At 38.6% G+C, this 22,536-nt stretch overlaps 1 protein-coding gene and 1 non-coding gene across 8 annotated transcripts in view; one reads left to right on the plus strand and one right to left on the minus strand.

The window, feature by feature from the left end:
* trim3b (tripartite motif containing 3b) overlaps positions 1-21,827 on the minus strand; it is a 32,425-nt gene extending 10,598 nt beyond the window's left edge. The window contains exons 1-9 of one of the 7 annotated variants that reach the window (XM_008427270.3): positions 21,614-21,827; positions 20,283-20,349; positions 2,303-2,478; positions 1,729-1,858; positions 1,128-1,238; positions 838-989; positions 479-659; positions 270-371; positions 49-147 (exon numbers count right to left, since the gene is read on the minus strand). In XM_008427270.3, coding sequence (XP_008425492.1) covers positions 49-147; positions 270-371; positions 479-659; positions 838-989; positions 1,128-1,238; positions 1,729-1,858; positions 2,303-2,448 — 921 coding nt within the window. In that variant the 5' untranslated portion in view covers positions 2,449-2,478; positions 20,283-20,349; positions 21,614-21,827. Of the gene's footprint in view, positions 1-48; positions 148-269; positions 372-478; positions 660-837; positions 990-1,127; positions 1,239-1,728; positions 1,859-2,302; positions 2,479-7,182; positions 7,421-17,524; positions 17,749-20,282; positions 20,946-21,613 lie in introns of those variants that run through there. The other 6 variants (XM_081615973.1, XM_081615972.1, XM_008427265.3 and 3 more) reach the window with 6 other exon arrangements.
* Positions 20,809-20,880, plus strand: trnaw-cca (transfer RNA tryptophan (anticodon CCA)). The gene has a single exon. It is a non-coding gene; the product is annotated as a tRNA-Trp (tRNA).
* Positions 21,828-22,536: the final 709 nt, after the last annotated feature.

Below are 22,536 nucleotides of genomic sequence, written 5' to 3' on the forward strand. Positions count from 1 at the left end.
TGGTGATTAAAATGATGAGTTTGAATCATAGCAAACAGCAGATAGTACCTGACAGTCTAGATGTGCGTTCTGATGTGGCTTCTCTGGAAAGTCGTGTCTGGCCAGAGCTGTGACCCGCTCACTCATCTGCTTCTGAACCAGTAGCACCTACACTTACAAAACATAAACCATTTTCTTCCTTTAAAAAAAAATGCAACATCCACTACTATATTTGATTTCCTGATTAGCTGGCTTATGAGTAGCCAGAAAATGATATTTTATGAGTCCACCTCAGTTGCATTCCCATGGCTGAGAGCCTGCTCTGTGAAGCTACAGCTGCTCTGAATGTGTTCCTTCCCCTGGAGAAGAGAGGAAAGCTGGGCATGGAGGACCTGCATTTAAAAAAAGTGGAAAATGGGTTGACAAGACCAGAGAGCGAGAACTTAAAAAAAAAGAAAAAGAAGCAATAACTGCATGTCTGAAAGTGTATGAAATGGACCTTTTGCTTGGAGCTGCAGATGTTCTCCAAGTCTGTGATGAGGGCTGTCTTACGGTGATGCAGCACCCGCTCCAGCTCTTCAAACGTACTGTTGATCTCTGCTACTGCTTCGGTTTTTCTTTCATTTAGCTGACGCGAGATCTCGCTCACCAGCTCAACAGCTGCTGTCAGCTGAGGAAGTCTACAAAACAACCAATGGAAAGGCTTTCATTAAGATATTTTTCAGCTGACCTTAAAAATATGTCTAAAATTTAAAAGTAAAATTTTAAAACTTCCTTTCTAGGATGATACTCTGTAAGAAATTAAATCACTGCATGAAGGGGCAAAGCTAAAATCCCCCTCAAAGATCAAGTTCTGACCTGCTGTGAATGGCATCAAGCTGTGTTTTGAGCACAGCTTTGTGCTGCTCCACTACATCCCGCAGAGGAACAGTCATATGATCCCGGTGCTCGCCCTCGGTGCAGTCCAAACACATGGCTGTCTCACAAGACTCGCAGTAGAACTCCATCACCTGCAGGTGGAGCCAAACTTAATCATAATCTCTCACTAAGCATCGCAAGATATCAATATTTCACATTCCTTTCACTTTATCTAAAGCACCAAATAAGACAATTTAGGACCTTTTAGCGAGCAGAGAAGGATTTCCTACCTTTCCTTCATGGTTTGGGCAGCAAAGAGGCTTCCCTGCTACCGCAGCGCTGACCGACTCTAACACACTACAGGCCTCGGGCCGAGAACACTCCGGCTCACGCTGCAGGACCTAACACAACACATTACCATCCTCATTATAAGTTATTTTTAATAATCATGTCTGTGAATACCCCTTTCTTTTAAATCAACTGTGTTGTGAAATTACACAATGGTATTTACAGTCAGTTTAAATCATCTTAAAGTGTTTTTAATCCATGACAAACATTTACTTTTTAAACTTCCAGTAACTGTTAATTAAACTCTCAAAAGATGTGATCTTAAAAAAAACCTCCCAGAGTCTTCAGAATGACCTCAGTCTGGAAGAATGTCCTCCCTCCCTCTCACAATGTCTTTCCAATTAAATGCAGCTCGGAAAAAAAAGCTCACACAGGTAATACATATTCAGGTTTTATTCATTTGTTCTAATCTTTTATGTTCAACATATAAATAACAGGTGTGCTTGTATCTGACTAGCATTTTTGCAGTATATATGTATTGTGTAATGCCTCATCTGTGGTATCGACAGATTCTGTGATATAAAATGTAATGTAGGACCAGACCTCCATGAGATTAGTGATGAAGAAGTTGTTCTGCAGAGCTCCCACTCCTTTCTCAGGCAGGATGGATGTTTGTCGACACACAGGACACGAGAGTGTCAGAGACTCTGGAGGAATGTAATTCTGGAGGCAGCTACAGGGAGAAAGTTAACAAGTGTGTAACTTGATATAACATTAACAGAGATATTCCTGTAAAAATTAAAAGGATGTTTTATTGTGAAGAGAGACCAAATGAATGCATTCCATCTTAATGAGGCATTTTAGACTGAGTTTTTGTAATTGTGTCTATAAAAACAAAAGACACTCTCCATTTCTAAAGAAGGCCTCTCTGAGGAGTCAACAATGTTGAGCTGTTGTTTTGTGTTTAGGGATTTGAATTAGATGTGGTGCTAACAAGAATTTCACAGTTAACAGGATCTGATGCAGGAACCACAACCACAGAAGAAGCTACAGTTCAACAAGTGTGTTGCATCCTTTTCTTTTCCCCCTTTCTTTTTTTCTTCTTTTAAACGCAACAATTAATAGAGACTGGCATTTCAGACTTGGTTGTATAACGTTTACAAATCCCAATGGTTACCTTTCGCAAAAAGTGTGTAGACAGGGCAGGACCTTGGGGTTGTGGTAGTGATCCAAACAGATGCTGCAAACCAGGAACTGCTTGTCTATCTGACGCACCACAGGGCTGGAGCTCCCAGCCTCACGCTTGGCCATAGCAGTGGACATTTAAAGCCACAGAGAATGACAGCAGTCAACCTGCGGGGATAGAAAAATATAAAATAAATCAAACAAGATGCTCAGATTCTACACTCTGCTTTCCTATTAGGTGTGAAATTTAGGGCTTCATTCACGTCGTATCAGAAACTGAAGTACAGAAATACTTATAATTACAAGATTTTTTAAAAGTGTTTTTGTTATGCTGGGATTTATAAGTTAAAGCCAAAAAAACATTTAGCAGGCGAGATAGGAGTCTGAGTGAACACTGAGTATGTAAAAAAAAAGCAGTAATACCAAAGAAAAAAATTGTATCCACAGTTTACAAAAAGCTTGGAAAAAAAGACACAAAATAACCAAGTTAACTAATGAATTAGGGATTCTGGTTTGTGGATAAAACTGGTGATGGTTCAACTAGTTAGAACAAGTACACAGAGAAAAAATATGTTTATTAGAGATTAGGGGGGGAGATACACATAAGTGGTCCCAGGATAAAAATGTAAAATGCAAAACAAAGTTGTTTTGCATTTTACTCCAGTTTGCAGAGAAGTGATTAAGGCCAGAATATCCAAATTAAGTAGATGGTGCATGTGACACAATTCAACAGCTGAGTCATGCTCAGAAGTGCCAACAGGGATAGCAACATGTTGTAAAAATGCAGCCACATTCTAACTTGCCTCACAGTGAGGGAAAACATGCCAACTGTTACCCAACTAGTACCAAATACTTTGGGCTTCTTAAAGCACATATATAAATATATTAAAACCAGAAAAACTAACATTTTGAAAGCTTGAAACATGAATAAATTACAATCAGCCCTTTTATAGGTTTTCAAAGCTAATCTGTATTGTAAAACACACTTTGGCACAAAAGAAATGTTTTCTGATAAAGCTTCTTTAAAATGAAGTGCCATTACCACATATGGATATGCCATGTGAAACCATAGTTACTCATCTATTACCTCAAAAGTATCCATAATAATTTCAGGAGTTTGATGTAAATGCTTCTTGTTTAACCAGTGAACTCCTGTTTTTACTGAAAAGAACTGAAGATCTGAACTATATTCACAAATTACCTAGTAATCTTAAAGAATATGTGCTTTTGTAAATATGGTTAAGTTCATTTAGACATGCATGTTTCCCACATGACTGCGGTTATATATTGAACATAGTTTGATTCAAACACTTAATGAAAGAAAATATTTGTCCTGAATTGTTCTGAAATCTCCACTCTGAAAGAGATTTTAAATGCCGTAGACACTGAAATGTAATGGTTGCTAAATCTTTGTGGGTCAGCAGAGCAACAGAGCCACCAGCTTTACATAATCTCATCTAGAAATACAGCTGCAGACCTGGATATTCTGCCTAGCAACACAAACCACTCACATGGCCCACTTCCATATTCATTTGTGCAAGCACAACCTTTATACTTAAAAAGTATGCCACCAGCAGCTGATAAAATATTTTTGTAGCTGGTCTATAAAAGAAGAATCCAATAAAACAATTAAACACCATGTCAGATGTATTTTTGTTTTGGACATTTCTTGTGGCTGTGTCCTTTTAGAGCTTTAGCCTGCACATGCATCTCGGTGTTGCTAACTTGTTCCATCCATGTGGTTTGGTCACATTTGCTCAGTAGGCCAGCATATATATTATTTATGTATCAGGCATGCACTCATTTCCTTGCTCAAAGACTAAGCAGAGAGCGGTTTGTGTCTCAACCCCCCAGCACGCAGGGCCTGGAAGCTCGTGCCCCTGGTAGGGCAGGATTAAACCAGACCCTGGGAGGAGAGAGGGGGCTGGGGTCTGCCACGCGCCCGAGTGTGACAGACCCCGGCCGGCCTTGGAAGACCGACCGGCCCCCTCTCACCAAGCGTATTGAAAGTATGCGGTAAGATTTCAACTGTTACAGTAAAAAGAACAACCAAGTTCATGAGCAAAGGTTGAGTTTGATTTATCAGTCCCCACCCCCCTCTGTTTTTTTTCTGCACATCTGTTGAACCTGAATCTAATGCAGCCCTCAATCCCTGATATCCAATCTGTACTCATGCCCTTTTGTCACACGCAAACATACAATCTTGGTGATTAAGAGCATAACTGTATCTTTCCAGTATTTGCAGAGAAGATCCAATGACATGCAGCCCTTAAAGTGATGGGGTTAAAGGTCATGTCTGTTCCTTAGTCATGAAAATGACACAGAACTTTCACCATGTGAGAACAGTGTGAACAAATAAAATGCTTAGCAGTTCTGCTCTTGGCTTTAAACTAAAAGGGAAGAGTTTATTTTTAATGAATCAGATACAAAGAAGCATACTATACACTGTGAAAAAGCATTTAGCATTTTATGAATGTCTTATTTGTTTATTTTTGTCACACTTAAATGTGTCACATAACTAAACAGTTAAATATGAGTGAATATAAAAAAAGCCGTTTTCATCCAATGTCATCCAAACCAGTCTGGCTTTATGTACAAAAGCAGTTGCGCCTGTTTTACATCATGAATTAACTCTGATTAATGTCATATTTTTGGAAAGCTGAGTTCAACTTCATTAGCCAGACCCTGACCCGATTGCTGCCCGACATGCAGAACGAAGAAATCACTGACAACAATATGTACGCTACAAACAAGACTGCCGACCGTCAGGAATAGGAGTGGGATACTACAGCACACACAATTTGATTGACAGCTTAGTTAGGCTGCTACATTCTTTTGCATGCTAAGACACCTTATCTAAAGCACATATTTGCCTTTTATACAGTATGAAGCATGCTAAATTAGACACTATCCAAATGTTTCAGAAATGATCTAACATTAAAATCTCATTATACCAAATAGCAGACACCTCTGCATGCCTCACCCTACAGGTCCCCAACATACATTCTGATTAATTCAGCTAATAATTATATGAACACTTAAGGGCACTCACAAAGCACTGAATCTTCATTCCGAGATGGTTAGAAGATAAAAGTGAAACAGGCATCGACATCATGGCAAAAGTAACAAACCCCATCCCGATGCAGCAGAACTCTGAATTCTACACCCTTAACTCCAAAGCATGAACTCTATGTGAAAGCGGGATGTTCAAAAGCAACAACACACATGCAACAAAGTCTTGACAGGACATGAAGTTTCATAAAAGGCAATTAATTCCCTTAAGCTTAGGTCCACAAAATACATATTTTTGTCAAAGCCAACATACATAGCAAGATAGGAACCATATGGATTTCATCAGGAGGATCAACTACTCTGATTGTTGTTGATTGATGGAGCTAAACATATGGGAATCCTTAAAGGAAAGCTGCTAGAGGCTTTAAAAGACTTGAGGCTGGGACGGAGGTTCATCCTCCAGCAGGACAACCCTAAACTTACAGCTAGAACAGCAACAACTGGTGTAGCATACATCTTAGGGTATAGTCAAAGTTCAGACATCAAATGGCAAACTTTGTGGTGAAAACAGTATGGGAAAACTCAGAAGGAAAAGGGTATGCCGAGTTTATTCAAATAAACTCCAAGAAGATTTAGGCTGCCATCAATCTATACATAAAGCACTAAATGAATAGAGTAAATGGAGTTTGACATCTCATGTATAAATTGAGGAAAATGAAATGTGGATTGAATACATTTCCATTTGGTGTGTCTGAATTTATTGGCACATGGAGAAAATAACAAAAAAAATGTCACTTTAATTTAAGCTTTCACTTGAAATGTTTGAAGCATGAAGAGGCATTTAAAAACAGATTTGATTCTTATGAAATGAATACATTTTCAAAACGGATGCAAAGGGAGCAAAGAAATCACATCCAACAGTTCTTGCTCCGCATCAGAGAAGAGGTGAGCACAATCATAGATATGTGTTAAATGCATTCAGAAAATTGCTGATATCTCCGAGCACTTATCCATGCACAGTTAAACTCCAAAGTGAGGCAGAGTTTTTTGATTTGAAGCTCTTAAGCAACCGTGACTGGTCGACTGTCAGACTCTGAAGTGATTGAAGGCGTGCAGATTTGAATTTAGCCTCTGCAGTCCAACACAGCGGGGTAAGCTAGATGCCAAGCCCACAGAGGCAGGACTGCAGGAAGTTTTTAAAAAAAATGTATTCATGAAAGGAAGCATCTTGCAGGGAGCCGTCAGTTGATGCCATAAAAATGATGAGTGTTTTAATTTCCCTGAATGATGGTCACTGTGAAGCAGCAGCAATGTTGTGCATGACCTCAGGCTTCAGTAATTCCCCCCCCAAAAAAATCTTAGGATCAGATTATGTGTGTGTATTTGTGTGCGTGTCTGTATAACTAAACTGTTCATGGGTGTGTATTGCAATGCATGTGTCCAGCATTTGTTTTGTTGTAACGAAAAGCTAACACCCAGGCACACAATGCTTCCTTTCACTGTCGACTTTGTAGAACACAAAAGCTGCTCATTTTCTCTTTCAGAGCCAAAACCTCTGCTGTTGAGTTTATGCTACAGTAAAAGTCTTATTTTATGCGTCCTCCTCCTTGTGGTTTACTGTATTTAAATATAGACAAAAGCAGTGCGGTGTTAACCTTACATTTTAACAGCCGAGTATAAGGAAGAAGAGGCAGACATTGTAAACGCAACGAATATTTTCTTCTGCTTCTGGTCACTATGATGCACCTGTACAACACAGGTAAATTCGTGCTGACGGCCTGTGCAAACACCCATACAGTCACACATGCAGACAACACGAACATAAGGCTAGAAAGAGTCAAGAGTTGACAGAGTCACTACCTACTGTCAGCAGAGAGGACAGCAGCCGCGAAGAAGGTTTCATAGCTGGTCCGTGAGAGTTTCCCTGAGGAACAACCGTACGCCCTGACTCACACGTCACTGCTCACTTTCATCTCCTCTCTGTCTCTTCCTTCTCTTCCCCTTCCTTTTCCTATTTCCATGTAAAATCATACGCACTGAAACAGGCTGAACGGAGATGACAACAGAGGGTGGGGCTGGGATTTTAAAAAGGCCCTCCTACTGTCAGAGCTGTTTACAAGCACGAGTCGACTGGTTACCCTCCTACTGCCGCGCTCTGATTGGCTGGGGAACTTGGGCTAGCGGGGACGGAAGATTGCGTCATAGGGCAACAATTTGTGCTAGTCAGAGGGAGTGAGAGTAGAGACAAAAAGAGAAAAATGTCCAATATAAGCTTGCTAAACTGCTGCCTCGAGATAAAATGTGTAGTTTTAAAATACAATGACTGTATAGGTCTGTTGAAAGATGATTAATTCTTGTTACTGACTAATCTTTCCTTCAGATATTTTTAAGGAAAGCATCTTTTTTTTTACCAGCAGTATAAGCTAGCACAAGAGCCAACACAAGCTAGAAAATAAAGGAGAGTCAATGGAATTTAATTACTAATGTCTCTTTTCCAATTATTATTAAAACACATTTGGACTGTAAGCCTCAACCCAACAAGCAACCAAGAAAAAAAACCTGACACGATTCACTGAAAGTGGATTTTCATTACACTATTTTTTGGAAAGGTTTTCACATCCCTACAACTTTTTTCACAACTTGTCAAATTCTGCAAACACAGTCTTCCCCGAATCATTACTGCTTTTTTCACTTGGGACAATTTCCTGCATGTTTTAGATGTGTCCTTGCATTATCAGACCTTTTATATGATAATGACGAAAGGTTCATTATCAGGAGCCTGACAATGAGCCTTTTGTCTGGTTCAGGTGTTGAACTAGCATACAGGACAGCAGCCATTAAGGACTGATTTTGGATAATTATTATATAGAGTCATTTTTCTGTGCTGTTTGTATCTATTGGCTTTGCACATCAAACTCAGTCAGATTGGACGGAAATCATCTGCGAGTATGAATTTTCACATTTGTCCCAAATTCTCAATTGTATTTAGATTTAATTCTAAATCACTTGAGTGTTTATTGTTTTTGTCTACATGTTTCCTCTATTATTTCCACACATTTAGCTCCATCCACCATCTTTGACCATGCTGAAGAAACACAAGATGTGTTTTGGGCTAATTTCTCAGCCTGTCTGCTGTGTCCCTTGGTCTTCATGATGTTTGTTCACATATGTTCTCCAGTAAACATCTGAAGCCTTCGCAGAACAGCTGCACTTATAATGAAATTAAATTGCACACTTTTACAAGGCGCTAATGTTCCGCCAATAACTCAATTTTGCACTCTCTGCTGAAGCACTGTGTCCTTATGATGTGGTCGGAGCATAATCTGGGCCAGAAGGTGACAGTTCTCACCCCATCAATCTGCCATTAATCTGTGCGGATTGAGTTCAGTCATTCCTCCTCCCCCGCACCGCTTCCTCTGGTTCCTCCCACACCTTTTCTAAAAATCTCCCAACACTCAAAACTCATGGGCCTGCAGACTGCTGCGGTGGGTGTAGCAGGAAGTCAGGGATGAGAGGATGAGGAGAGAACTCAGAGATAGTCCAAAGAGCAAGTAATTTGCTGTGGAGGCACCCACAATGTGATACTGTTTCAAATATTTCATGGTCTTCTAAAATGGGTTAGTAAAGCTTGATCTGGTAACTGGTATTTCAAAATTGATTTCAGCAAACAGTTTTTCTCCTTGATCGAGCAATTTTAGAGAATTTTATCTTTCCACAGTCATTTTAGGCATTACATCGGAAATAAATAATATCCCACAAGCGGCACTCCAGCCTTAATTTGTTCTAATGACTAAAAATAAATAAGCTATCGATGTGGGTTTCACCAAAGGGGTGAGATGGGTGAAGTAAAGTTTGATGTTGAGGTTCATCTGCCGTGTCTTTTGATTGGTGATTGGTGAGACTCCAAGATCCAAAATGTGTTTTCGTTCTCAGTCAGCAAATAACCTTAATAAGTTGGCAAGAATGGAATGTAAAAAGATTTTGCCTTGCAAAAATATTTAACACAAATACAGCCACTCTGTGAAAGCCTCAGAGGTTTGTTAGAGAACATAACTTAAAAACAAACCACACTTTTCATTCTTTTTTCTTTATTTTGATGAAAAAAATTGGAAAACGATTTTGATTTACTTCCAAGTTTGCACTAAATTTTGTTGGTCTATCATTTAATTGTAGTAAAGTGAAAAACTATGGACAGGTTTGGGAGGTATAAATTCTTTCACAACATTCTGTATAAATGATGAGAACTTACAGAGAAGTGTGTGAAAGGATATGGGAGGATTTGAGGATCCGATAAGAGAGGGATGAGGTGAATAAGTGGGATATAAGAAGCTAAGGATGGGATGAATGACAAATGTATAACAGTGAGGTGCTTAGGGCGAGATGGTGAGGAGCTGAAGGAGACAGAGGTCAGGATCTAAAGAGAAAAAGACTGGATTAAACACTGAATCCACAAAAATCTGGCATAAAGCTTAATAAGTTCTTTCCTTTTTTTAAATTAATCAAAACCATCCATGTATAACCTAAAAATTAAAAGTGAGTTTGTAGAAAAACAAAAACAACAACACAATATAACAGTTGTAAAAAGCACTTACAGTGAGAGTTAGTATTCCTCATTCACACACATATTCAAGTGTAAAGTGTGGTTTAAAGACCAATTAACCTGGCAATCATGTTTTTTGGACTGTAGGAGGAAGCTGGAGTACCAAGAGAACTCAATGCAGATATAGAAGATACAATTTGAAACCCACAAGGCAACAGTGCCATCCACTGTGATACTGTGTAGTTCTATACTGCAAACGAGTCTAAATGAATTTCATCTAATAAATGGATGAATTTTGCTAAAGAAGTTGCAACACACAGAAGCAACTTCTGGCATAATATGAGTGGATATTTGGTCACTCTTTTTAACAGAAATTGTATAATTTATGCCAATTTCTTGGATTTCTGGTACAGATCTGATATGCTTTTAAGCATAGACGTTTAGTTCAAATTCAAGATGAAGAATTTAAAAGAAACGCTCCTTACACTTTTCCTTTCTCCCTATGTGCATGACACCAGTGCAACTGGCAGAAAAGCAGTCCCTCAGCATTATACTGCCACCAACATGCTTGTAGTACCATGAGATTCCAATGTCTTAACTTGACTCTTTTACCATTATGTCCAAACAGCTTAATCTCCTAGATTGTTCTTGAATGTCCCAACCAATGTTCTTTGGGAAATTTACCCAATATCCTTGGGGTTGTGTGTACATTTTTAAGCTTGTCATAATAAATTCAACCATGTCTGGATTGAGGAAAAAAATCAAAAATGTGTTTAAACCCAATTCTTGCTTATAAAATCTACTGAATTTGTTCAACTAAACCAATAAAGGTCTCATTAGGATGCTTGGCAGCCTTCTGATCTGCTGCAGTCCAGTCATCAGCCTCCACATACATATATGTCTATATATAGAGCTATCAGTTCTCATCCCCTTCACACCGCTGACAGCCACGTGCTCCGAGCAGCACAGAGTTTTAAACTGCATTACTCTGATATCCAGCTAAAGAAATGTCAGTGTACTAAGATAAACATTTAACTAATACTGAAATGTAAAGGTCATTTCTGAAACCTCCACTATAGGTGATAATTACTTACGCTACACCTTATTCATGCTAACTTTGTTTCTGATGAAGTTCCTGCAGTATGACTAAAGCATAGATGGTCATTTACAAAAAGAGCTAATGCTATTGCAAATCACTTTATCAATCCTTAGAAAGAAAAATCAAATTTTTTCCTTAAACTAAGAGTTAGCCAGCTGTATTAATATTAAAGCTGCCCTCAGGAAAAACAGGTGTGGGAGAGAAAGTTGTGTGAGAAATAAGGCTTCACACAAAATAGGTTGACAAAAGCAAAATGTACTCACCTGAATGCCTGCTTACAGAAAGGTGCTTCTCCTTTTTCTTTTATCTGAGCACTCAAAACTCTTTGCATTGTTAGTCACAAAGAGCGGGGGGTTTAAATGTGATGTCATCACAGTCTTAAGCCAAGGAGGGCTTTACTGGACCTGCCGCTGGTGGCATTAAACGACAAGACCTCACATGGCTTCTGTGAATGACATTCCTGATCAAGATTATGTAGAGCCAAGCATTCAATTATTATGTTGGAACAAATTAAAATAAAGGACTTTAGCAGAATTTGCATACAAAAGCTAAAAAAAGCTCTTATCCAGTGGCAATGCATACGTTTTGTGTGCACACTTTAACTAATCCTTTGTTAAAGAACAACAAGAAAGTCCTTCTTAAAGTTAATCCACAAGAAGTCCTTTTTGCCGATTGTCACTATCCAGGGAACAATACAGACTCTTAAAAAACTGCTCTTGTAAGATCAGACCAAAAAGCACCCCGAACAGCCACACACCATTCCCATGCTGAGACATAGTACCGGCAGCATCATGCTAAGGGGTTTCCTCTATTTGTCTGGGGCAAGAACGCTGATCAGAGCTGAGCCTGCAAATGTTCAATGGATGTGAATATTTTTGCTAGGCATTGTACACACATGAGCAGCCAATGTAATTATGTGCCTGCTGAGATATTTAAATCACTTTATCTTCATCTCTTGGAAGCAGAGCTCATTAGGAGACGGTTGGAATGAAAGCATCATCAGATTTCAGCATCTGAGCTATGAGGAACAGACACATGCAGCTCGGATGGACATATGGACACAGATCATTCGTCTCTCAGAGTGTATCGTCCAGATTCTGTACACACACCCTGTCTGTGTTTTGTGTCTCCCTTCAATTGAATGTGAATGCAAAAGTCTCTTTACACTGACACTCACTCTTCTAGCACTCAGAATATCAGAACAGGAACAGCCAGTTATGTAAGCGTATATACCAACCTTACATGGATGGAGATCCTGTGAAACATTCAAAAGAAATAGAACATGAAGCATGGATTTTTGTCCCCTCATGTTTCTTTTCATTATCTGACTGTACCTTTCTGTAAATGCACGGAGAATTATTTTAAGGAAATAAGTGCTTGTGCCACAGGGTGGAGGAGCTGATGCCGAAATAATTTGTTTCTTTATATAACTAAAAGAATAAAAGCCTTGAGCTGAACAACAGAAACACAAACAGATAGCTTGGTCAAACTGGGACCAGACCACAGTACGGTTCCAGAAAGGTGAGAATGTATCAGACTCAGCCAGTTAAAGGGAAGGGTGGACAGCTTAGAGGTTTGTTATAATATGGGTGATTTCAGGGAGGGAAAAAAGGTCAAAGGAAGGATTTACGTAAGAGCTGTAAGCACAGAAGAAAAGTACACCAAATGCTTTGTGAAAACAAAAGAACTTTGCCATGGGCTTTTTGCTCACACAGATAAACATCACACACAGTGAAAAATGTCAGTGAATGTACATTTTGTTATTCAACCATAAGCATGCACAGAAACTCTCAGAACAGGAACGTGTGGTTAACTGGACAGGAGATCATTCTTAATATTGTCCAAAAAGCATTCACACTCTTTAAATCTTTTAATATTTCCTCAGGTTGCTGCACCAAACATCCATGCTGAGAGCTTTGTGAGATAAACATAACATTAAGACATTCCTATGAAGTAAAAGAAAATAAGCCATCAATCCCACTTTTTAACAATCCGAATCAGAAAACTGTGCCTGACTGAGTCAACACTATTTAAAGGTATAATTTCTTCTCACTCACATTGTTTTGGTTTATTGTGTATTCTCCAGGCACATGGTGTCATTTTATAAAACAATCATGTTGGCATGTTACCTTCAGTTGGTTGCTATGAAAAAGCTCTTTATATCAAAAGCAACTTATGAGAAATTTGACTTTAGATTCAAATGCCTTGAAATAGGCCTCTGTCTCTTTAAGAACTTCCTACCCTTTCTGCACAACAAAGCTTCTGCATGATGCTGATGAGTGTTTGACTGAGAAGTAGTTTGACTAGGTGTTTTGGGGCCTAAGGTATTTGCTAATTGCTGCTGCCACTAGTCTGGAGGAGCTGAGTGGAGGAGCCGCATGCAGGGTGCTCTGTGGGATGACAAGTTGGCTGGGGACTGGAGCTCCAAGGCAAAGCTTTGGGTAAATATGCCAGACACTGTATCAACAAGCATTTAGGCACCCCCAAATGGTTGCCATGGGAGATTCAAGGATTTCTCAAACATTCATGAATAAATCAAAGCAATACACTGGGTAGGTATGTGATGAGGGAATCATTTTATAACATGATTTAAAGCTCATCAAAGCCTCTTTATGATTTTTAAGGAACATCTTTCATGTGCTTTTCCTTCAAATTTCAATTTCACTCTCTTTGTTGTCAGTCCACAAAACAAAATCTCAATCAAGCAAGGTGAAGTTTGTATTTGTAATGTGATAAATTGTGAAAAGGTTCAAGGTATAGAGAACTTTAGTAAAGCACGGCCCAGTATGAGTAACAGTCTAAGACTTATTAAGGAATGTTCTTGGAATTCACCTGTCTGGATCCATCTGAACTCACTTACTCAAAGATCTAATCAATGATAATTGGGTCTACGGTACTATATAGACCTTTATTGCTCAGAGTTGTAAGTCTGTTCAGACACCTAAGCGACTCAGCCGTGCCGTTGAGCATCATCATCTGCCTCTTACGCCAAACTGTCACCACAATGACAAGGCAGAAAAGCAGTGACGCCTGACTGGTGACTAACGTGTAACTTTCATCATGTGCAGTCCTCTGGCAAGAGTGATGCACCTTTTTGTTTCCTGTCAACAAACAGTGGGGGACTGAGTGACATGAGTGCAGCTAAAATGATCAGCCTGTGTGATCTGATCTGAGCTGTGTCTAAACGTTCCACAGGAAGCGCCTGTATCCGCATGGCTTATAACAGCGGACACACAGGTGTGCGCTGCTATTGCTGCGTGCTGTTACTTCTGGGAAACAGAACTAGAAACACAAAAACAAGCAAAAATATGAGGTTCCTTTCAAATTATAAACAACCTTTTTTTGTAAGAACCCTGTAAAATCACTAAAAGGAACGTATGGTGTTCCATAAAAATGACTGGACACAACATCCTGATTTTATAGAGCATAATCGGAATGAGACATTTAGTAACTGTTAATTAACTGTTTATTACACTGGCATTGCAAAACTAAATCCTACAGAGTTTTTTTTTCTGCATCGTGTGACACACCGTGCCTCTTTACAATACAGATTCAAAGCTCCAGAGGACTTTGCAAAGACAAACGGCTGTGAGGGGAAAAAAAGGAACACTTCATGGGTCAAAGGAGAAATCTGAGTAATGCTTGTTCTTTCCAAAGCACTAAGGGTATAATTAATGTTTCTGATTAAGCAAATAATTGCACAGACACAAAGAGGAGTAATTCATTAATCTAGCAACTAGCATGGATTTAATTTTAATATTTTGTCTGTAAAATGAATTTATAAAGCCTTTAAAAACCCTGGACCGACAAACTGCTGTACAATAATCCAGACAGAGATAATAATATAACTGGTAAACAAAAACAGAGATTAGAAGCTAAAAAAGGATTCAGCTAAAACACACCATTAACATAAAATACACATTTAAAATAAAATAGAGACAATAACCATAAAACTGATGCTTAAGAGGAAGCAAAAGCCGTTTCAAAGAGGTTAAAACTAATCACATTAATCTTCAGTTCACAGACTATGACTACTTCAAAAAGTTTAACTTTTGATTCAAATGATTCTGACTTGCTGTGATTGACAGCTGTTTCATATATTTTGTAAACAAAACAGGCAAAAATATTCACATTCAATCTTCATATGAATTGAAGGTAAAATATACACATAAAAAATTTAGAAACTCAATTTTCACATTCATTCTTTGCCTGTGTGGACTGTATTTGACATTTTAAGGCAGAAAGGTGTGAAAGAGATCCTTGCATGCTTTGGGGAAAGATTGAGATAAAAAACTTACTGAAAAAAAAGACTAAAAAGTAATTTAAGCTCTTAAAGCAATCACTGCTGTGAACCCCAACAAGAGCTCTGATTTCCCAGCTGAGCTAAAGCCATGCTCTTTGTCATATGTCACTAAATTGAATTTAATTAGTTTGGTTCAGTACTTGTTTCATGTACTGAAACAAGTGGTGAATGTCAAACATTTCCAAATGTTTAGGCTTCAGCTAGAGGAAGTAGAGAGGCAACACCTGACCCATTGATCAGATCTGGTAATTAAACTGAAACATCATCACACATAGGACATGTTGGTCAAAATGACCAAGATTATCGCTTTTTCAGTAACAATCTCCATGAAGAAGGAAAGTCACTTGAATGCAAAATGATGGTAGTTTTAGTCAGTGCATGAGAGAACCAGTGATTTTTTTTTAAAACAAAGCAGCAGCTGTCTGACATTGACAGCATCAACACACAGTGTTAACTAAGCAGAGAGGTAAATATAGCTGCAGCACAAACAGAGCAGAAAATCCCGTCATTACAGCGGCGCTGGCAACCGTTCATCACGTTTCACCGCTAGGTTTACATCTCCGCTCGCCTGACTCCCACCGCTCTCATGCAGCTCCCGGGACATTCCTCCCATGCCAGCTAGGCATTCCAGTCTTTGCTCAGCCTCGATCAACCTGAGGTTTCCCCTGGGTCACAATTTTAACATCTACACAAAAGTCCTCGTTTGTCTTCCCAACCCATCTGCTCATGCATCTTTGAAAGTGTTCTGCTGTAGTCATCTTCTGATTTAATATCAGGGTAATGTTCTATTCATAGCAGCTGCTTCAAGCCCATCTAAGGTTCTGCACCAGCTGTATTTTAGATACCAGAGTTAGGAAACCACATCTATTTGTTTTATTTCATGAAGGGAAACTTTTCAGGAGGTCGTTAAGCTGTAAACACAAATTCTACTGCTGTTTTGTGAAGCTTGTGAAGTGAGTGGGTAGCTGACATTTATTCAACGTCCTCATACTAACTAGCTCAATCCATATTCTCAGCTGCCACCACCTTGTTTCACAATGGAGACTTTGTCATGCGGAGGCTTTTAAATGCAGACAAAGTTAACACAGTCCCATTAGGATCTCACTGGGACAGATCACCTTTCCCCCCATGTTTGCAGTGTCGCCTACATGGCAAAGTGCTAATGAGATTTATTTATCAATGGCTTTGTTATCACATCTCTTCCATAAAATATCAATAGTCACTTGGTAACTTCTTTAGTTAATATTCTTCTTATCCACCCAGTCAGTTTAGATGTACTGAATAGAGCTTTGTGACAAGTTCAATGCTTGGGATATTTGTCTATAATTGCTTTATACTTTTTCACATCCCTGACCTGTCTCCTGTGTTTGTCTTCTTAATGTTCTCTAACAAAGCTCTGAGGCATCCTGTTTAAACAACAGCTGGATTTATATTGAGATGAATGACACACAATTTGACTCTATTTATGAAGCTTGTGAAGATTGGTTGCTGTGGATTTTACGTAGGGGTATTCAAATAAACGGGACTGAATACACACTGATGCCATGCTGATCAAATTTAAATTTACAAAAACTTTGGTAATTTTTTTAATTCTTTTAATTCACAATTATGTCCCACTTTGCGTTGATCTGTTACATATAATCTCAGTCATAATACATTAGTTTGCAGTTAGAACATAACAAAGTATGAATAAGTTAAGCTGGTGTAAATACTTTTGCCAAGTACTGTATGTGTGTTTGAAATCTGAAACTATATAAATCAGCTACAACAAGGTAGATTGTCACCTGACTTTAGTAGAGACACGGGCATAACATATTTCAATTTCAAACTCTGATGCAAAATCATTTTTAAGGTGTAATTTCAGAAATCAAAAAGTTTTCTGAAGTCAACAACGCCCACAAAACAAAATTCAGACCTGGACTTGACTCATAACCGCAACTAATTTCTGCACTTATCTTTAAACACAGCCAGCTTAGTGTGATATAGATGAGGTAACATATTCATATTTCACTGCACAATGGAGAGCTGTCAAGGGGCACTAAATGGGCCTCAGTGTTTCTCTGCATACAGACAACATAGGGTGTGTGGATTAGCCAATGATTTGTAAAAGGGAAAAAAGAGTGATGTGACAAAAGGGAGCCATGACAGGAGTAAAGACTTTTCTCTTTTATCAAATAAAAAAATGGCATGGTATAAGGTATGATGATAGAAGAGAACACTAAGTGGGGGTGATATGAATGGATGAGAAAGATTCACTTACAGTGTGTCCTTTAGAGATAAAGATGAAGTTTCAGTTTGTTCTCCTCCAGCGGGAGTGGTATCCGTTTGCTAAACCTGGCATTGCCAAAGCCAAAGAAATACACCCCACCAGAGATAGGCAGGAAGAGGGGGTGTGTGTGTGAGAGAGAGCGGATTGACGAGAAGGCAGTTTGGGATCCTGCTTTATTGCATGTGTGTGTGCACTGTCAGGAGCGGAAAGAGACTGAGAAGGAGAGAGAGAGAGAGCAAGAAAAAAAGATGCAGAGAGCTCGAACGAGCTGAGTGGCTGGTGTGAAAAAGGGAGGGAGCTCGACGGTCCAATAGTGAGCAAGATGATCTGAGCAAACAGGAGATAGCAACAAAGAGACAGATTTATTTTTTTTCTAAATCCTGATCACACTCTGTGTGTTTTCTCTATATTTTAGATTAGGATGGCAGAGGAAATGAGAAACACCCAAAGCATCAAACAGAAAGTGGGGGTTGATCCATTTGCTACCCTCAGCCGAAAGCTTCGGCCCAAGATGTATTTCTCTCACGCACAGATTGGAGGTGCAGGGAGACTGATGGGAGGAACACAGGAGATAAATCATCAAACCCTGCTTGGGACTCGAATAACAGATTGCTAGAAGGTTGACAAATAGAGCGCAGCTTTGAAGGCTGAACTGAAGTGCCGACAGAAAATAACAGAAAACCAACATATAAGGGTTGCTCCCTTTTTATGTGTGCTTAGTTTTAAAACCTTGTATAAAGAAAATTGTCAGCAAAGCAGCATTAATGAGCCGTACAGGAAGTCTCCGTGCGTGGACAGCTAAGACATGTGCAGCATCCTGCCTCCTCAGAGTGTGTGTGAGATGCTTGTGTGCATAAGCATGGGGGCGGGGGAGCGGACCATCTTTCTCGGGATTTTGCTGCGGGAGCACAATGTTGCCATGGAGACTGCATCCATTGCAGCAGAAAAACGCAGATGGATGGCCTCCCTTTCTTGCCTGATGTGGTCCAGGTTGCCTCTCATCCCTGACCTGCAATTCAGAAAAACCTGTCCTTTTGACTTTGTGGATAGGCGAAGGAAAAAACTGCTCCGGGTGTGGACCAGCCTATGACTCAGACCGCTGACAAACCGCTTATGACAGAGGTGAAAAGGCCTTTCTGTTGAATTATTACAGAATGTTTAATCACAGAGCATCATCTTGCACAACTGGAGATTTAAATATTGCTCTAAATATGTCAGGATAGATAAATTAAAGGTAAATCAATTGCCATACTTCCTGAATGTAATCACAGCTCATTGGAGAGTAAAAGCTCTCTGAATGCATGCTAATACAGACATCATGGTGACAGTAGGGCACACAATCAATATCTCATTTCTAAATCCAAGACATTAATTTCAGTTGACTTTAAAAGTGAATAAAGACAACAGGTAAGAACATATATGGAGGGAAATCCCGTACAAACACAACATGACTCATTCTTTTCTGAAATATGACCTGTTCTGACATTCCTCAAGCTCAACTTGTTTAATTTGCTAGATGATTTAAATTGTTTCCTATATGCATGTTAAGTTTATTTATATATGCTTAAACTCTGATACAGCAGCCTGAGGATCCTAAAGATGATAGCCTTTCAACTTTCTCACATTTTATCAGTTATTTTACTGAAATTCTTTTGTGATAAATCAGCACCACGAAACAAATAATTGAAAAGTGGAATAAAAATGGTGTTCACTCCAAAAAAATACATTCTGAGAACAATAGTTAGGTAATCATCAAAACCAAAACAGCACATTTTTGAAGACCACATTTTGTTACTGTTTATATTTTGATGTCTCTTGACTGATTCTTCTTCCTCCTATGATGGCTAAACCCATGTATCCAGTAGATGGGTTAAAATGTGTGCAAATTTATTTGCTGAAAATAATATAGTTTTCTTTATTATTAATTATGTAAATTGTTTTATTTATTCTATTATTGTTGTCATTATCATTAGCACATTGTCTGTACATCTAATTAACAAAACAACATTTGAATCAGTAGAATTTCTTGCAGGGTTGCCAACGTATATTTACTATGCCACGTCTAAATATTTCCATTTCTGACACGTATTCACTGTAATTTGATATCTTCTCAAATTATACAGTAAAACAAAATCCACAAATCTGTCCTTTATGAAAGTTTAAAAAGAACTGTTCAAAGAACAGCAGAGAAAGTCATTTTTACAGTTCACCACAGGCCAAGTAGAGAATACAGTAAAAATGTGTTTTTTTTTTTGTGGTAGAAAACAAACACTATGAATCACACTGACCACACCACCACCATGGTGAAATATAAATGTGACAGCCTCAGTCTGTGGAGATACTTTTCTTTCTTTGGTGAACCAGTTTAGAGTTTATGGAAATATAGTTTGAGCAAAATAGAGAGCAAAGCTGTCAGAGGCAGAGAAAACTTGAAAGTTCACTGGCTATAACTTTTGAATCTTCTCTGAAGAGTCATATCAAAATGTTGCAGTTCAGAAGTGAACACTTCAATGTCTGTTGCATCTTAAGTTGATTTTGTTTCATGCCACAAAAAATTACATCATCCGTATAGATGGAGTTAGAGCTGCAACACTGAAGATCTTAACCCATCTTATTTCAAAGTGATTTGGTTACAATTTTACATAAGTTGTGACAACATATTCTACTTCTGAAGGGTAGAGAAATAGGTGTACTTGCTACAACCAACCAGCAGACAGTGTAATCTGTTAACACCTTAATTTGCTTTTACCTGTCCATTTTGCTGATCACTGGGTTGCTGATGAAGGAGAGCAGTTTATCCATGCAATCTTCTTTCCCTAAGAGGAATAACAATACAAACTGTATCAATAAAGTACATCAGATGTAGTTAAAAAATGTTTCAAATTGTACAAGTTACTCCCTTTCAAAATTGTAAAGTTAGGTTCTGAAAAAAATCAAGAGCTTGATGCAGATTAACGTAAATAAAAAAGCGCCATCTAGTGGTTGAATGCAGAAAGAATCCATAAAAAGCCATTTGTGTTTTGAGGAGGAATATGTGTTTAAAATGTCATTTTACGAATAAAAATAGGTGATCAGACTTTATCCTTGATTACCTGCAAGCAGCGAGATGCCCACTGGTGCATGAAACACAAGAGCGAAAGTTGCGCTCGAACTAAAGATAACAGTGAGCAAAATATGAAAAGATTAAACAAAAATTGCATACCACAGGTCACAAAAGCATGTACAGGCATCTTTTGTTCCGTATTTATAATAAATGCTGGACCATAAGGGCGCGAGACCTCGTGGCGCAACGGTAGCGCGTCTGACTCCAGATCAGAAGGTTGCGTGTTCAAATCACGTCGGGGTCAAACTCATATTCTTTAAGTATCCACGTTCACTATTTTTTCTTAGTATTTTGGAAAACTGACAAAAACTTTTCGACTAAATTAAGAAAGCGAAACATGACTCTTTGCACTTCGACAAGTATTACGAACATTTACAATAAATGACTTTAAAATTTGTGAAGAAAAAAAAGTGTCAAACAGATGAACTGGTTTAGAAATAAACTTGACCTAGTTTTTAAATACCTTTGTTTTTCATTATTGTTGTAACAGTTCCTATATGTATTGCTAAACAATGACAATACAATGCAATTGGAAAAATTTAAATAGTGACATTGTTTAATGTAGGCCTATAATAATAATGTTACGTCTTTTTTAGGTTTAAAATATAATTGTAATTTACAAATGGCTAACTTTTACTGATATCTATAAAACAAGAGAGAGAGAAAACAACGTTAATTGATGTCTTTTTCGAGGCGTAAGGTCTACAAAATAAGTTGGGGCATATTAAGTAGATTTCTTACGCATTTTTGTCTACTTTAAATCTAACCGCACCCTCGTAAATAGTTACATGCCCAAAGTGTTAATGGTGGATTAGGTTACGCAGCGGATACCACAGACATGACGTAGTGATTTTGGGATGTTACCATGACCGTGACATTCAGCTGTAGGAGCACTTAAAAAATAAACAGTATTACTAAGTACATGCTAGTGGCTATTTATGAAAACCAAGCTGTCTTGTAATCTTCAACCACATTACCTTATAATCTCGAAGACAATTCTTGGTAAAAACGCGCAGGAAGGTTATACTTTCAGGCTTTACCACTCCTTTGTCTCCTTCTCTCTTCAGTCGTAGTTTTCTTGTGCGTCTCCGTTTTGCCTCCCTTTCCGTCTCACATGCTCAGCTTAAAAGCTTCAGTCCAGCATGACTGCCTTTCTAACTGGGTCCAAGTTTCTCTCTCCCCTCCGTTCATGCCAGTCTCATCTTTCACCAAGAACACTAGACTCTGAATGCACAATTCATTAGCAGAGCCCTGTAAAGAGTGAAACTTGGCTGAGACATAAGGTTACCCCCTGTCCTAAGGAGCAGACTCACATGAGAAGGTCCTTAGCTGCACTTGTTTTCCACCACAATGGCCTGATTGTATTTGAGGGTCTCATTTTACATACAACAGGCCAGTTTCTCCTTCTGCTGTCTCTGCTTTTGTAAACGGGTATGCTTTGAGCTTTCATTGGTTTTCTAAAGAGCTTGTTTTTAAGAGAACCCTCCATGGTGAATCCATGCCATTTTTTTTATTGTTGCAAAACCTCCCTCTTTTTAATCAAATAATTAGTCAAAAATGCCAAGCAACTGTAAATGTCCTTCCTGGGAACTCAGCGGTGGGTGGAATAAATATGCATTGTATGGGCAGAAAGCCCATCCTTACTCTAAAAGTTAAAATTCATGATTGCATAAAATGGTTGCCTAGGTAACACAAATGAATGCCTTTCAGGTTCCAGTTTTGGTAGTTTTACAAAATCTTGTTTCAGATGCACTAAAATTTAATGGGTCCTACAAAAGCATGCAGCCGTACGTTCTGAAGGCTGGATGATGGCTTCGCTTTAAATGTGATTTAAGTTTTGTTTACTACAAGTGCATTTAAAACAGGCTGGTTAGACACCCGCCTACGTTAATTGTTTTAA

Source organism: Poecilia reticulata, chromosome 14 (assembly GCF_904066995.2).
Source record: "Poecilia reticulata chromosome 14, P_reticulata-male-v2, whole genome shotgun sequence".
Taxonomy (NCBI): Eukaryota; Metazoa; Chordata; class Actinopteri; order Cyprinodontiformes; family Poeciliidae; genus Poecilia; species Poecilia reticulata.